This window comes from Oryza brachyantha, chromosome 1, assembly GCF_000231095.2.
Source record: "Oryza brachyantha chromosome 1, ObraRS2, whole genome shotgun sequence".
In the NCBI taxonomy this organism is placed as follows: Eukaryota; Viridiplantae; Streptophyta; class Magnoliopsida; order Poales; family Poaceae; genus Oryza; species Oryza brachyantha.
In genome coordinates this window covers 13,362,747-13,377,220 of record NC_023163.2, presented here as the reverse complement: position 1 = coordinate 13,377,220, position 14,474 = coordinate 13,362,747, and the positions used below count along the sequence as shown (strand labels likewise).

Sequence of the window (14,474 nt, the reverse complement as noted above, 5' to 3'; positions counted from 1 at the left end):
TGCGTACACGTTCACTTTGAACAGATACTCTAAAGTGATGGGTACAATTGTAATTAAAATCAGGGACTTAATAGAAAAGGTACATAATTGGAATAAGGGTTTTTAAAAGGTAAGCATGTTTCACGGTGGATGGGAGATTCAGCTAGCGTTATTGGGCCAGAGGACAAGACCATTTCGCCCTTCTTGATTCTTCCAAAGTTGAGTATTGAACTTCTCTATCTCGTTTTTATCTGAATCGGACGACCATCGTGCTCGTGATGATGTGGGTCATCCAGGTTCTATCTTCGGGGTTGGCGTTTCACTCAGAGACAAACATTAGGCTATCTGTGATGAAACACACTTTCCTCCTAAACTTTGGACTAATGCTTGTATCTTTCCTATTCCCTCTAATTTTTTAATTAACGCTGTTAACTCATGATTCCACGTTCGACCATTCTTTTTATTAAAAAATCATATAATTATTGATTATTTTATTATGATTTGATTTATTAGTAAAGTAACATTAACTATGATTTATAATTTTATATATTTATATAAAAAATTAAATAAAACACATGATCAAACATATATTTAAAAGTCAAGGGTGTCAATTAAACAATGGTGCCAATTAGAATGATTTAGCATATTACTTAACTTTGTAAACATATGCTCCCGTTATTGAATCTAAGCTCGTGTTGTCCCATCGGGAGTAAGGTAGGAACCTCTTCATCGGAAAGTTTTAAAATCTGAGTTGAGTTTTTTTAGAAAAAAATAATTGAATTGAAAATTTTAAATTTTGTAGTAGAAATTTAACTCGAATTTTTGAAATTTGAAAATAAAATCTAAGTTGAAAAGTCTATATCACAAAACCATATTTAAAACTGCAAAACTATACAAAATTCAAACCTCTCCAAACATTTGAATAAAAATCTTGGATATATTTCCATGTATTATGTAGCCATTTATATGAGAAGTCAGTACCAACTTTTGTTGCAATGCGCACACTGCCCGCGTGTAATATATCTTGAGCATGGACACTAAAGTCTGAGGATGCACATTAATTTTCTCACAATATATATACTTTGTCTCCATCACTATAGCTAGTTCGCTCGTAGTTCTTTCACTTGTATCAACGGAAACAACGCGGCAATTTTAATTAACTAAAGGATGATTGAAATACCAAGGTCATATACAACGGTGATTATTAGCCGACTCTCTCTATCATGTAAGCAAATATACTGACATGAACAAATATACTGACATGAATGAAAGAGAAGTGAGGAAAGAGAAAAATGGTTGCTATACATGGCAAAGACTTAGAGTTGACTGTTAGCATTTATTTAAAAAAATATTGCATAGGGTAGATTAAAAGAAAATAAGAGTAATAAAAAATATTTTGGTTATATAATGAGTAAACTATATCTAACTTTAACTCTGTACGTGTGCTTATAAAATATATATAACTCTAACTTCGAAAGTGTGCTTATAAAATAAGTTAGTGCTTTTAACGTGGATAAGTCCTGAGAGGAGCATGTAAGGAAACGTGCAAGCTGCGTTTGGTTACGATCGGTGTTTGTACGATCAGATCGACGGTTCAGGAACGACGTGGTTGCTGCACCTTCTCCACCCACCACTGCGTTGCGTTGCGTTGCTGGGGTCAAAGCTGTCAAAGCCTTGGCAGCCAAGTAGCCCATCGAACAGAAGCCGTGGCGGTCAAGCAAACCAACCAGCGACGAGGGCGCAGAGAAAACGTATAAATACACCGCAGACAAGCATAACACAGAACCAGCTAGCAAAAGTAATCTGAGCGAGGAGCAGCCATGCGCCGCGAGGGTCGGCAGCACGGCTGGGTCTGCGCGTACGACCGCGCCCTGGTCGACCCGGACGGGAAGCGCCGCGCGCGCGTGGCGGCGCCGGCGACGGTCGCCAACGGCGGCTTCGTCAGGGCACCGCGGAAGCCCACCAACCACTCCAAGTTCACGGGCGGCCGCGCCTTCAGGGAGCTTATCAGTGGCAAGGGCGTCGCCAGTGGCGGTGGAACGCCGTCGTCGTCGTTGTCGACGGGAGGTAAAGGGAAGTACAAGTTCAAGCACGACGAGCTCAAGGCGTATTACCTCGAGCTCGAAGACGCCGATTGTGCCGCCGACGGCCATCGCTACGACATGGATCGGTAGCGGGGGCAGCAAAGGCTGGTATGCATCGCCGCCAAGCAGCTGGCACCATTGAGAGTAGAATCGGAGCCCTAATTGACATTGTCGTGTCTTGTTTTGGTGTGCATGTGTGAAATTGTGTGTTTTTTCTGGAAATGTGAACTGTGCTGTGACGATGTGGATTTTATGTCTTGGTGTTTCGTTTAATAATAATTGAATTGAACTTTTTGGGCGAAAATGAGTATTGGACTGTAGGTGCATGTCATCCGTCGAAAATGGTTTTCTTCCCAAAACTCTATATGTAGTATTAAATAACTTACGTCCGGTTTTTTCACATGTTGTTTATGCGGTGAATAAGTTTGGTTCCATAATTAAAGAAGATTGCCATATGTAGTAGCAAATAACGTTTCTGTATTTTTAATTAACGTCGTTGACTTTTGTTTCTAACGTTAGACCATTCATCTTATTTAAAAAATCTATATAATTATTAATTATTTAGTTATGATTTGATTTCTTACTAAAATAACTTTAACTATGATTTATAATTTTGCATATTTGCCAAACTTCTTCAAAAAATCTATATAATTATTGATTATTTAGTTATGATTTGATTTCTTACTAAAGTAAGTTTAACTATGATTTATAATTGTGTATATTTGCAAAAAAATTAAATAAAACGAAAAGTCAAATATAGAATTAAAAGTTAACTGTGTCAATTAAACAAAAGAGTATGATTTAATCGCATAAGCATCTAAATGTGACGTGTGTATGTTCAGTGGGGTAAACCATGCAGCACTGCAGCAGTACAATGTGAGACGGTGAGAGCCGTGCCTCCAAATTTTAAACGTATGCGACTTATATAAAGAAACAAAGATTTTTTTTAATTCCTTTTGTGCCTTTCTCAAATCTATGAAAGTAAATGACGAATAACAGGAGTATTTATTGTGACTATTTTGTTTATACATCGGTTCGTACGCAGGTGTTAGTGCAGAACTTGATGATCAATTCTTAGGCTCCCATTGTTTACCCTAAATTATTTATCGTTTATAAATAAGTTGTTTTTGTTTATTCTAAAATATGAAAAATGACGCCATAATATGAAAAACTAGTTGGGAATGCAAGTAAAAAAAAGAGCATATACATGCTCATAACTATCTAACGTTTTCATAAAATCAAGCGAAAGAATGTGAATGAGTATCCATTGGATTTCAGATAAAAAAATATTTGTCATTAAGTACAACCGCAATGTTCTAGGCGCTAAAGAAATTTGTCGGCTCTCATCGGAATTCGGAAATGAATTTACCTGCCAAACTCCTCCAATTGTTTAGGGGTCATTTTTCGTATTAAAAATCAAACGACATATTTTAAAAAAAATAATTTATGAATAAAATTTTATATACGTGTTTATAACAATCTAAAATCCAATGTTAAAGGGTAAATTACGATGATAAAATATTAAAACTAATTTCAAATTAAATTTTAAATTTTGACTTATAACCAAAGCAAAAGCCAAAGATAGGGTGTTAATGTAAACACTTGGTAACGTGAAAAAGAATCAGTACTAATCAATCGTTTATTTCCAAATCAGTAGTTTTGTGACAGAGTTTATCAGACCATTCAACCGGAGGAAGCGTAGGGAAGCGGAATGAGGTGGTACCATGACCCGTGATTATCCGGGCACTATTTTTTCCTTTATTCTTATAAACATGTTTATAAGTTAAATTTAAAATATAGACCTTAAATTTAAATTTAGAGTTGATTTTAGGTTTTCTTATCGCTCTTTATTTCTGTGACTTTGCTTTTATATCTCTAAGATTATATATATAAAAGTTTATTTATAAAATATTTTTAATCGGTAGTAAGTGAATTTACTTGTGCCCCTAAATAGCTAAAAGATGGGGCTGAAAGGGTTTGATGGGACTACCAAACTTACATATTTGGATGAATATGATACAACACAAATGACAGATGCAATTACACAGAAATTGCGAAAACTAAACTTTCATATAAACAAAGAGGCGGTTACAAATGACACATGCATGACAAGGATTTATATAGGAGGAAAAACGATTAGGATCGGTATGAAAACAAACTATAATCATGCGCACCCCTAATGAACTCTTGATATAAGGTATAGACCCAAGTTACTAGTCCAAACATTCTTTTATCGGTTTATCTTATTTTGATGAGTGTAAACAATATTTATCTTGTTTTTGTCAACACCGGTTGAATTTGATGGTGAGGCCACATTCATCTTAGGCCCCGTTTAGTTCTCAAAAACATCGTATCAAATCTTTGAACACCTAAATGAATCTGTTGACGCTAAAAATAACAACAACGATTACACACGTAGGCCTGTGAGTTAATCTCAGACCACTGCAGTGCAAGACCTAATTCTCAGAATTATTGAGCATGCCAGTCTGTTTGATCAGGTAACTGACAAGATATAACATGAAAAACAGTTAACCCCGAAATCACTATCGGCCGGATAGCCGATACCGTCCCAGGACCCTAGCCGATGAACTAGACGATCGACTTTACATGAATTTCGTGATGATAAATATAAATATGCTCAATCAGCGGGATCAAAAGCAGGATAAACGCCAAACATACTAACCAACATATTAATCTTAAAAGATCGGACTCAAATGAGACAGTTTTAAGATTAATCAACCGATCGGACCGATCTAGCACTTATCACACGTAAAATCGACAGCCGATAGGAGACTAATCATGGAATTTAATATAAACTAAAACGCTATACCAATTACTAGCATAGAACAATAATAACTAACCGCATACATGCTCATACTAGACCTAGAAGATCGAACTCAACCAAGATAGTACAGATCTAGGCATAATCATGCGTGAAATCAACCAAGCATTGCAACATACGAGTAATAGGATAACAAACCAGCGTAATCTGTCAATTTATCCATTAATCCCAACCGATCGGACAAACTTCTATAAGCAGATCACACTAAACACACATAGATCAGATCTAATCAAGACAATAGCGATCTAGCACGATATAATCATAGAAATTTGAAGATCGATAGATTTAACAGATAAATCAACATATTACTTGGGATAATGCTGGCTAGAACTCCAGCGATAAACCATCACGAGCACTCAATCTAATCTAATAATACAAACCCGACCACCTAGATTGATCGGACCGAACCGAGACATAATCAAGTTGACTAGAATCATGCTCGCAGATCAAACAGAAGAACTCGCGAGGATTTGATCGAGAACTACTACTACTTCAAGCTAAAACAGATCAAAGTAATAATAGAACTCAGCTAGGCGATCAACCAGGCAGGAGATCGGATCTAACTGAGACAGTCCTGTTCTAGTTGATCGACGGGTTTTGACGAACACGAACTTACATTACGAAGCTGACAAACCCCACGGCGAAAGCCCAAGCAAGTCGAATATTTTGGCGATGCGCCGAAAATGTGTGGATTGATCTAAAGATGATTTACAATGACTTCAGGCATACATATTTATATCCCCGGATTAACTAACCTAACCGGATAAGAATCCGTATTAGTAACTAACTTATTTCATCCGGATTTTAATTAAGCCCAAAATCCTAAACAAACTCTAACATAAATCCTACAATAATTTACATACTCGTAGCTAAAGACCGAACCTATCTCTAAATCCGGGCCCAATCGGACTCTGACTCCTGTCCAATTCAGACTCTATCGGCTGCAGTATTGTCGCTTTCAATTTCTTTCTTCAGTCGATTCCCCTTTTCTTGTCCGATCTGGTCTTTTAGCCACGTTTCAATCTGTAACAGTGATTTACCAAAATCTGGCGTTAGCAGAACCATTAAATATAGATAAAATAAAAAACTAATTGCACACTTATGGAAGAAATCGTGAGATGAATCTTTTGAGCCCAATTAGCGTAAGATTAGCCATAAGTACTACAGTAACCACATGTGCTAATGACGAATTAATTGGGCTCAAAAGATTCGTCTCGCGGTTTCTAGACGAGCCATGAAATTTATTTTTTCATTCGTGTCCAAAAACTGCTTCCACTATCCGGTTAAATGTTCGATGTGACCGTAAAAATTTTTATTTTTGCAAACTAAACACACCCTTAGTAAATGCCAAGTCCTTCCAAGAAGTACTTGTTTGGCCCCATGCCTCATAGCAAAGAGATTTGAATAATTCAAAATGATGCTAGCAGAGTAGCAGTTCTTAATAGTTTGTCCACACCCTTAGTAAATGCCAAGTCCTTTCAAGAAGTACTTGTTTGGTCCCATGCCCCATAGTAGAGATTTGAATAATTCAAAATGATGCTAGCAGAGTAGCAGGTCTTAATAGCTTGTCCACACCCTTAGTAAATGACAAGTCCTTCCAAGAAGTACTTGTTTGGCCCCATGCCCCATAGCCGAGAGATTTGAATAATTCAAAATGATGCTAGCAGAGTAGCAGGTCTTAATAGTTTGTCCAATCTTCTAGTCCGAATGTCCACCTAGTTATGTCTTCGATAATCCAGTTCCTCTACTATGTTTATAAGAACAATTAAATCATCACAACAATTTAGTAGGACTTAATTCAAAGAAGAATTTACATGGATAATTAGAAATGATTTAACATATTACTTAACTTTGTAAACATATGCTCCCGTTGTTGAATCTAAGCTCGTGTTGTCCCATGGGGAGTAGGTAGGAACCTCTTCATCGGAAAGTTCTAAAATCTGAGTTGAGTCTTTTTTAGAAAAAATAATTGAACTGAAAATTTTAAATTTTGTAGTAGAAATTTAACTTGAGTTTTTGAAATTTGAAAATAAAATCTAAGTTGAAAAGTCTATATCACAAAACCTTATTTAAAACTGCAAAACTATACAAAATTCAGAAGCCTTGGCAGCCAAGTAGCTGATCACACAGAACCCGTGGCTCTTGTAAATAAATAAATACAGAACCCGTGGCGGTCAAGCAAACCAACCCGCGACGAGGGCGCAGAGAGAAACTTATAAATACGCCACAGAAAAACATTACCGCAATACCAGCAAAAAAGTAATCTGAGCGAGGAGCAGCCATGCGCCGCGAGGGTCGGCAGCACGGGTGGGTGTGGGCGTACGACCGCGCCCTGGTCGACCCGGACGGGAAGCGCCGCGCGCGCGTGGCGGCGCCGGCGACGGTCGCCAACGGCGGCTTCGTCAGGGCGCCGCGAAAGCCCACCAACCACTCCAAGTTCACCGGCGGCCGCGCCTTCAGGGAGCTTATCAGTGGCAAGGGCGTCGCCAGTGGCGGTGGAACACCGTCGACGACGGGAGGTAAAGGGAAGCACAAGTTCAAGCACGACGAGCTCAAGACGTACTATCTCGAGCTCGAAGACGCCGATGGTGATGTCAACGGCCATCGCTATGACATGGATTGGTAGCGGGGCTGCGGGGCAATAGAGGCTGGTGGTATGCACCGCCTTGCTGCCAGGAAGATGCCACCATTGAGAGCAGAATATATGAGAGCCCTAATTAACATTGGCGTGTGCTCTTTTGGTGTGAATGCGTAAAATCGTGTGTGTTTTCTTTTCTGGAAACCAGAAACGTGAAATTGTGATGTGCCGATGTGATATTGTGTTTTGGTGTTCTGTTGAATAATAATTCAATCGAACTTTCTCGACGCATATGAGACATGGACTACTTCAAAAATGTTCTTTCTAAAACTCTATACACCGGCTTCGAGAAGATTGATATATGGAGGCAGAAGAAGATAAGCTATTCAATCCGTACGTATGGCTGAGTGGTTGATTGGATTTAGGGATTTTTTTTGTCACATATTAATTAGATGTGTTAAATATAGACCGATAATAAAACTAATTATATAAATAAAGGCTATTTCATTAGACAAATTTTTAAGCCGAATTAATCTACGATTAGCAAATATTTACTGAAGCATCACATTTGTTAATTATAAACTAATTAGACTCAATAGATTCGTCTTGCGAAATAGTCCAGAATGTGAGGTGAGTTTTATTAATAGTGTCAAAACATTGAATGTAACAGTGAAGGAAACAAACAGGCTCTTAGTTTCTCAAAATTCACACTAACTGTCGTGTTTACTCGATAATAATCTCGCTATGTTGTTTATGTACTGTCTCTGTCACAATATGTTTCCTCATGACACATATGTTTTAGTAGATTTAATATTATTTTACATAAATAGGTGTTCAAACAAAGTATTGGTAGGAAGTCTAGTTACAAAAATAGATTTTTACATAAATAAATAAATAGTGATGACAATAAATAAAAATTCTATCTTACGCATGCCATATATTATGTGGACATTGTCATTGGAAAAAAATAGCTTTGCATAAGTTGTGAATAAAAAATTATATATATATTTTTAGCGACAAGTAAAGTTTAAAAAATAAAATACGATGAAAAATCCTAAATTAATTCTAAATTTAGGGTTAAAAATTTAAATTTTAACTTATAACATAAGAAAAACAAATACGAAATGACGAGGCCCCTGATTGTCCCTCTCCAGCTCAGGTTAAAAATAATCGCGTTATACACCGCTAAGCTCTTTTTTAACAGTCATTGTACTGTGTTTCTCTTACCTGCCAAGCTTTTTACTACCACTTTTTATAAAAGGCCACTATATTTTCACATATTTACATCTTATAACGTAAACAATATTAATTTATACTGCATCAATTCAATGCACGTTCTCAAAAGGATTGGCAGAGAGTGCAAGTTAAACAAGTAAGAGCAAGTTCAATAACATAGTCAACTACTAACTTCAAATCATGTATAAAATCATGTATGGTTAATCCATACGATAGTTACATACAAAACATATACTATACTATTAATACTTAGACCTACCTATCATATATACATTGTGTCTTGGAGTCCGTATTACGGCTAGCTATAAATATACAAATATGTAGCTTACTGTTTTTCTCTCTCCTCTCTTATATCATTAAAATATATTTATAGCTGATTTACAGTGTACCTGCTCTAAGCTACATAATTCGTGCACACCAATAGAAAACAGAGGAAAAAAAGGCGTAAAATGACAATTATAATTAAAATGGAAGCTAATGTTGACCCTCCTTAATCAGTTCTCACTTGCACTATAATATAGACTCGTGGAAATAGTTTGTTTTATTAATACCTACCTTCATGTGTTATCTTACCGTACTTGGTCATCTTATGGTTTACTAGGCTAGTGTTTAATTGGTTGTTGCAACTGTAGATAAGCCACATTTTTCTAGGTCGATCTGCGCCACCTGAGCCGGATTCGCCGCCTCTCAAGCTTGATCTGCCACACGAGCTTTCGGTTTACCACCTCCCAAGCTTGATCCGCATTCCCGCATCGAGGCTATCATCGCAGTCTGATCTCCACGCGAAGGACTTTTGGGAACGATGGGATAGATGAGAAGTTTCTGAAAAGCAGCCGCTTGAAAAAGAACTCCTAAACATAGCTTCTAAATTCTTAGTTTATTTTCCAGAATTTATAACTCCTGTAAATCTTTTGGGGACAATGAGAAGCTTCTGAAAAGCAACTGCTTGAAATAAACTCCTAAACATAGCTTCTTGATTCTTAGTTTATTTTATAGCTCCTTGATTCTTAGTTTATTTTCTAGAATTTATGACTTCTGTAAATCGTTTAGGGACAGCTTTTGGCAGAAGCAGGTTTAAAAAAAAAAGCTGCAGCAAACAGGCCTCTTGTCTCCTGTGGATCAGAATGCGTGAAGATGATCCTTATTTTGTAGTTTTATTTAACAAACTGAATTTTCCTGGTGCAAATGACAGTGCCAGTAATGTACTCCATATGTTGCTTGATCTCCAAAGTTTATTTACAAATTCGGTCATGCAAGGTCAAATTGCAATCCACTATTATTTTAGCACTTTCTTTAGAAAACAGCAGCGAAAGTATTACCGTTTTCTGCCTTTTCAAGGATGGATCATAACTCATAAGGACATTGGGTGCTAAGCTAAATTACTCGCAGCAAGAACTACCATAAGACACCATGCAATACGAAGGTGAAATCATGATCCCCTCTATGTCATGACAAGTCACAGGACTATAAAAAGAGGCAACAAAAGGGCCTTAGGTAAAGGAAAAATATACCAATACATTACCACGACTCCTCCAGAATTTTCAACATCATACACACTTCATCGGATGCAGGGAATGTGATGCAGTTTAGGACAGATATGTGCCACTACCAAGATGCCGACCCTGAACGCACCGTGAAACCTCATCACTCTAATGGCAATCTACTCGGGTATATTCATTGGAGGTTCAAGGCTTTCGACAAGAATGCGCAGGTCTAAATCCTTATCTTCAAACTTCTTGATGAAAGGATGATTCTGCAAGAATATATATGACAGTTCAGAACAAGATGATCGTGAGATGGAATAACAGTTATGATCACTACAAAAACTATTAAATAGAAGGCAATGCTGACCAATAGTTCTGAAGCAGACATCCGCTCCGCAGGATCCTTTTGTATGCTGCACAACAATGTAAGAATAAATAAGAGTAACTAGAGTAAGATAAGTTGATGAGATGAATCTTAAGTGAAGTTGGAAGAAACTGCCATTTGCCCTCAAGCCATGGCTGTTTCCTTATAGATTAGTCATGAAATCAGATATAGGAGCACACAGGACAATTATTGCATGCATGATAAAAGAAAAAAGTTCCAAGGGAATCACTACACATATATGCAAGTTATAAATAGCTTTCTCAATAACTCCAAAGTTTCATTTGCAGCTCCAGGTTTTTTGGACTTACATGCAAAAGACTAAGACATTGAAAAACAGGGAGATGCAGCCAACTTTGTTGTTTAAGAAAATAACTAGAAAAAAAAGTAATAAAGGCTAGTTTTCATGTGGGATTCCAAACAGAGATGTTTATCATACCAGGAGGAGATAAATGAACAGAATTCTGGAGAGAACTGGTCTGCGGGTGCAGAGGGTGGTGGCTGGTCAACAATTGCTTCTAATAATTCATAGAAGCTTAACCAACCTTCTCCTTCTGAAGGTATATATGGGAACCGACCAATGGCACACTCGAGTATTACTAAGCCCAAACTCCATATGTCACTCTTGTAGTCATAAGAGCTTCCACTAATACGCTCGGGCTGAACTAGGAGCAAAGGAAGAAACTATTAGAACAAATTTATGAATTCTAGATCACATCACTGTAATGAACATAGACTAGGAGTACATAAACAAAGCAGATTAATATTTCAACACATACCGCCATATAGTTGTAGGTTCCAACAAATGTATCCCGCTGACCCATTGAACTTGCTAGCACCGCACTTACCCCAAAATCAGTAATCTTTACTTCACCTTTACGGTTAACTAACAAGTTAGATGGCTTTATATCCCTGTGAATTACATGCCTTTCATGATGAAGATACAATAGACCCTCCAAAACCTGAGTTATTAAAATATTATACAATATTATTTGCATTACAATGTATTTTCAACTTTGGAAAAATATGGCAAGATTTTCCAAGCTTATTCCAAAAGGATCAAAACCTAGAAATTAAAAACCAAGTTTATGTCACCTGCTTGCAAAGTACTGCCAGGTATGGCTCCAGAATTGTTTTGACTTGTTTAATGATATCTGCAAGAGATCCACGGTCCATATATTCTAGAACAAGATATATTACACCATTATGGTAGAAAGATTGATGGCAAAGGACTATATGTGGGCTCTGTGTTGCTTGATTTATTTTGAGCTCTTGCACTATTTGTTTGCGAACAGCCTCCTGAATGTTCATTTGAATACCCTGTGGATGGAATTACAATACTAGTCAATTAAATGCCACAGCAGTATAAATACCAGGTGCAACACACAGAATTCTCGATAGATCTGAAATTCTGAATATAATTACATTATGCGCACTCATTCATTAGCATCAATATTTATTGAAATTAGAGTTCAACATATATATTGCATGCAAATGTAAGCTGATGACAGATGCTTCTGCTACACCATTCATGTAGAATGCCCCACCTAATTTTAGCTGAGTACATAGGTGCGAGCACTACCAATTAATCTTAAACAATCACTCAAATGCTATGATGCAGAATAATTTCATTATGATAAATAGGTTCAAAAAGGTACTACGAGTTTGACTTCCAGCTTTCCATGACTATACAAACATAATGATAAAAAAAAGTCCAACTGAAGGAATTGAAGCCTGATGCAGCACACTAAATTACAAAAGACATATAAGTTTTCCATTTTAGAATTAGTGTGGAACACTAGATAAATATTGTATAATTGAAATTACCTTCAAAGCATATAATGTCCCCACCCACTTGTGCCGAACTAGTTGGACAATACCACCACTCCCCTTACCGATGACTTGAATCATCTCAAGGTCATCCATTGACAACTGCACATCTTCCACCTTCAAGTTTGTGGATTGCTGGAGAAAATAAAGAAGCCAGAGCGCAATCCGAGTTAAGAGATTACTTGGTGACTAATGAATCGATGGAAAATGCAAAATAAACAACATTACAAGCTAATTGAATATCCTTGAACAGTTGCACCACATAAGTTCATGTTAAATGTAATAACCATCAGAAGCAACATAGCTTATAGTTACATTTACTAAGAAAACTCAGCGTCTAATAGCCTGTACAGAGCACAACATTCCAATCATGTGATGATAAAACAACAAATGTTCAAGCTAAACATAAAAAATAAACCACGAAAAGTGAATGTATGTTATATTCATGGATAAAATCTCAGAAATGTTTGAAACACAAGGATGCCTTGTCACTATTACATAATGTAGCAAGAATGTGCTAGTCGCACTGATACCATGCATTAGAAGTGCCCATTGCAGTCAAATCAGCTACATGGATATCAACAATCAAGTTCTATTGATCTAGTGAAGTAGCAAATTGTGATGTACTTCTACATCACTACACCTACATATCAACACTCACCATTCATAGTACAATACAGCTGTTTTCAGGAACACAGTTGGGAGATATCAACAAACAACAAAAGCAGCCATGATCGGACAAGGAACTCACAGGTTCATCTCCAGTTTCCTCTGATATAAGCTGCAAGCCTCTTTGATTGAGTCGCAGTTCACCATCCTTGAATGTACCACTCGCCGTCCTAAAGGAACACCATCGATCAGTGCGAGCTATTTAACTTTAAACATGAAATTTCGAAGCATAAATCCGCGATACGGTTCAAGGATAAACAATCAACGATCTGGATCTCGACCACTCAAATGCAGAAAAAAAAAGTGTCCCGAATTGCACAGTCAGTATAGCAACTCAGATCATAGATATTTCAAGCCCGAGATCACCTGGCCAGTAACTAGGACTAAGCTTCTGCCTTTTGCGAGCTACTCATAGATTGGCTAATGAGATCATCACCAAAACGCAGTCTTATCTCCATCTCAGCTCATCACTAACCCAACAAATCACACTATATGCAACACAATTTGATCTGAACTCCAAAATACTTTAAAAAGTAAAAAAAAAATCTGGAACCCATCTAGAAAATCCCGGAAATCTCATCACACCTGATCGCTTCAATGGAGACGCACAAGAAAAAAAAAAGCAAAACGAAATCAATGTGACAAACAAAAATGAGCACGTTTAATCCCAAGGAACCGGAGGAGGGGAACCTACAGGAACTTGTCTACGGGCGTCTCCTGCGCAGGCACGGAGAGCTTGAGCTCCTTGTGCGGCTTCTTCCCCCTCATGGCCTCCTCTCCTCCTTCTCCTCTTCGGTTAGGGTTTATCTGGTAAGAAACGGCCGAGAGGCGTGTCCCGGCACGGATCTGGCCACGGCGGCTCTGCAGACAGCCGGGAGTGGCGGGGGGGCGCTCTGGGAGGGAGGAGGCAGGCCGCGGCAGCGGCGGCGAGGGATAGGGGGAGGAGGAAGCGGCGCGGCGGTGAGGAGGAAGAAGCGAAGAAGGGGGGAGTCAGTGAGGGTGAGGGGGGTGGAAAGTGGAAAGACTTGCCTGACAGGTGGGCCCGGGCGGGCGCTCGGTGGGAATCCACGAGTTGGAAAAAATCGAAAGCCCCGGCTACGTATGCGGCTGACCCATGTTCTGAAAATTATTGATGAAAATTAAGGTTGAAAACGGTTCGGAATTTTTCGGATTCTGAATTAGTTTTAAAAACAGAAAGCATCGATCGGAATTTTTTTAGAATTTATCAGAAATGGAGATGAATTCGGATTTTTTCTTGTAACATACTAGAAATTTAGGGTAAATTTTTTGCGAAAATGTTTTTTTAGTTTCGTTGTTTGTCAAGTCGAGTAGGGGCTCTTAAGTCCATTCCATCCCTTTCCCTTTTATTTTTTCCTATCGTCACAATCTA

At 37.9% G+C, this 14,474-nt stretch overlaps 3 protein-coding genes across 3 annotated transcripts; 2 read left to right on the top strand and 1 right to left on the bottom strand.

The window, feature by feature from the left end:
• The first annotated feature begins 1,777 nt into the window (after window positions 1-1,777).
• LOC121053291 lies at window positions 1,778-2,500 on the top strand. Its single transcript, XM_040520027.1, has one exon. It carries the CDS (start codon window positions 1,800-1,802, stop codon window positions 2,151-2,153), a length of 354 nt encoding a protein of 117 aa, XP_040375961.1. The 5' UTR covers window positions 1,778-1,799; the 3' UTR covers window positions 2,154-2,500.
• A 4,628-nt stretch (window positions 2,501-7,128) lies between these two features.
• On the top strand, window positions 7,129-7,947 carry LOC107303561. The gene has a single exon (XM_040519974.1). The coding sequence runs from the start codon at window positions 7,187-7,189 to the stop codon at window positions 7,529-7,531; it is 345 nt and encodes a 114-aa protein (XP_040375908.1). The 5' UTR covers window positions 7,129-7,186; the 3' UTR covers window positions 7,532-7,947.
• A 2,173-nt stretch (window positions 7,948-10,120) lies between these two features.
• On the bottom strand, window positions 10,121-14,067 carry LOC102711840 (mitogen-activated protein kinase kinase 1). Its single transcript, XM_006644148.2, has 8 exons — window positions 13,779-14,067; window positions 13,167-13,254; window positions 12,413-12,550; window positions 11,681-11,905; window positions 11,365-11,547; window positions 11,025-11,245; window positions 10,571-10,616; window positions 10,121-10,472 (listed from the first exon to the last, which is right to left on the bottom strand). The coding sequence occupies exons 1-8, from the start codon at window positions 13,850-13,852 to the stop codon at window positions 10,380-10,382; spliced, it is 1,068 nt and encodes a 355-aa protein (XP_006644211.1). The 5' UTR covers window positions 13,853-14,067; the 3' UTR covers window positions 10,121-10,379.
• Between the last annotated feature and the right edge of the window lie 407 nt (window positions 14,068-14,474).

What these genes read in the sequence shown, in the direction of transcription:
- LOC121053291 (XM_040520027.1), top strand. Translation starts at nt 1,800, where the DNA reads ATGCGCCGCGAGGGTCGGCAGCACGGCTGGGTCTGCGCGTACGACCGC.
- LOC102711840 (XM_006644148.2), bottom strand. Translation starts at nt 13,852, where the DNA reads ATGAGGGGGAAGAAGCCGCACAAGGAGCTCAAGCTCTCCGTGCCTGCG. An exon ending in ACGCCCGTAGACAAGTTCCT is followed by an intron (nt 13,255 to 13,778) that starts GTAGGTTCCCCT and finishes GTGTTCCTTTAG; the next exon opens with GACGGCGAGTGGTACATTCA. An exon ending in TGGCAGTACTTTGCAAGCAG is followed by an intron (nt 11,548 to 11,680) that starts GTGACATAAACT and finishes TTAATAACTCAG; the next exon opens with GTTTTGGAGGGTCTATTGTA.
- LOC107303561 (XM_040519974.1), top strand. Translation starts at nt 7,187, where the DNA reads ATGCGCCGCGAGGGTCGGCAGCACGGGTGGGTGTGGGCGTACGACCGC.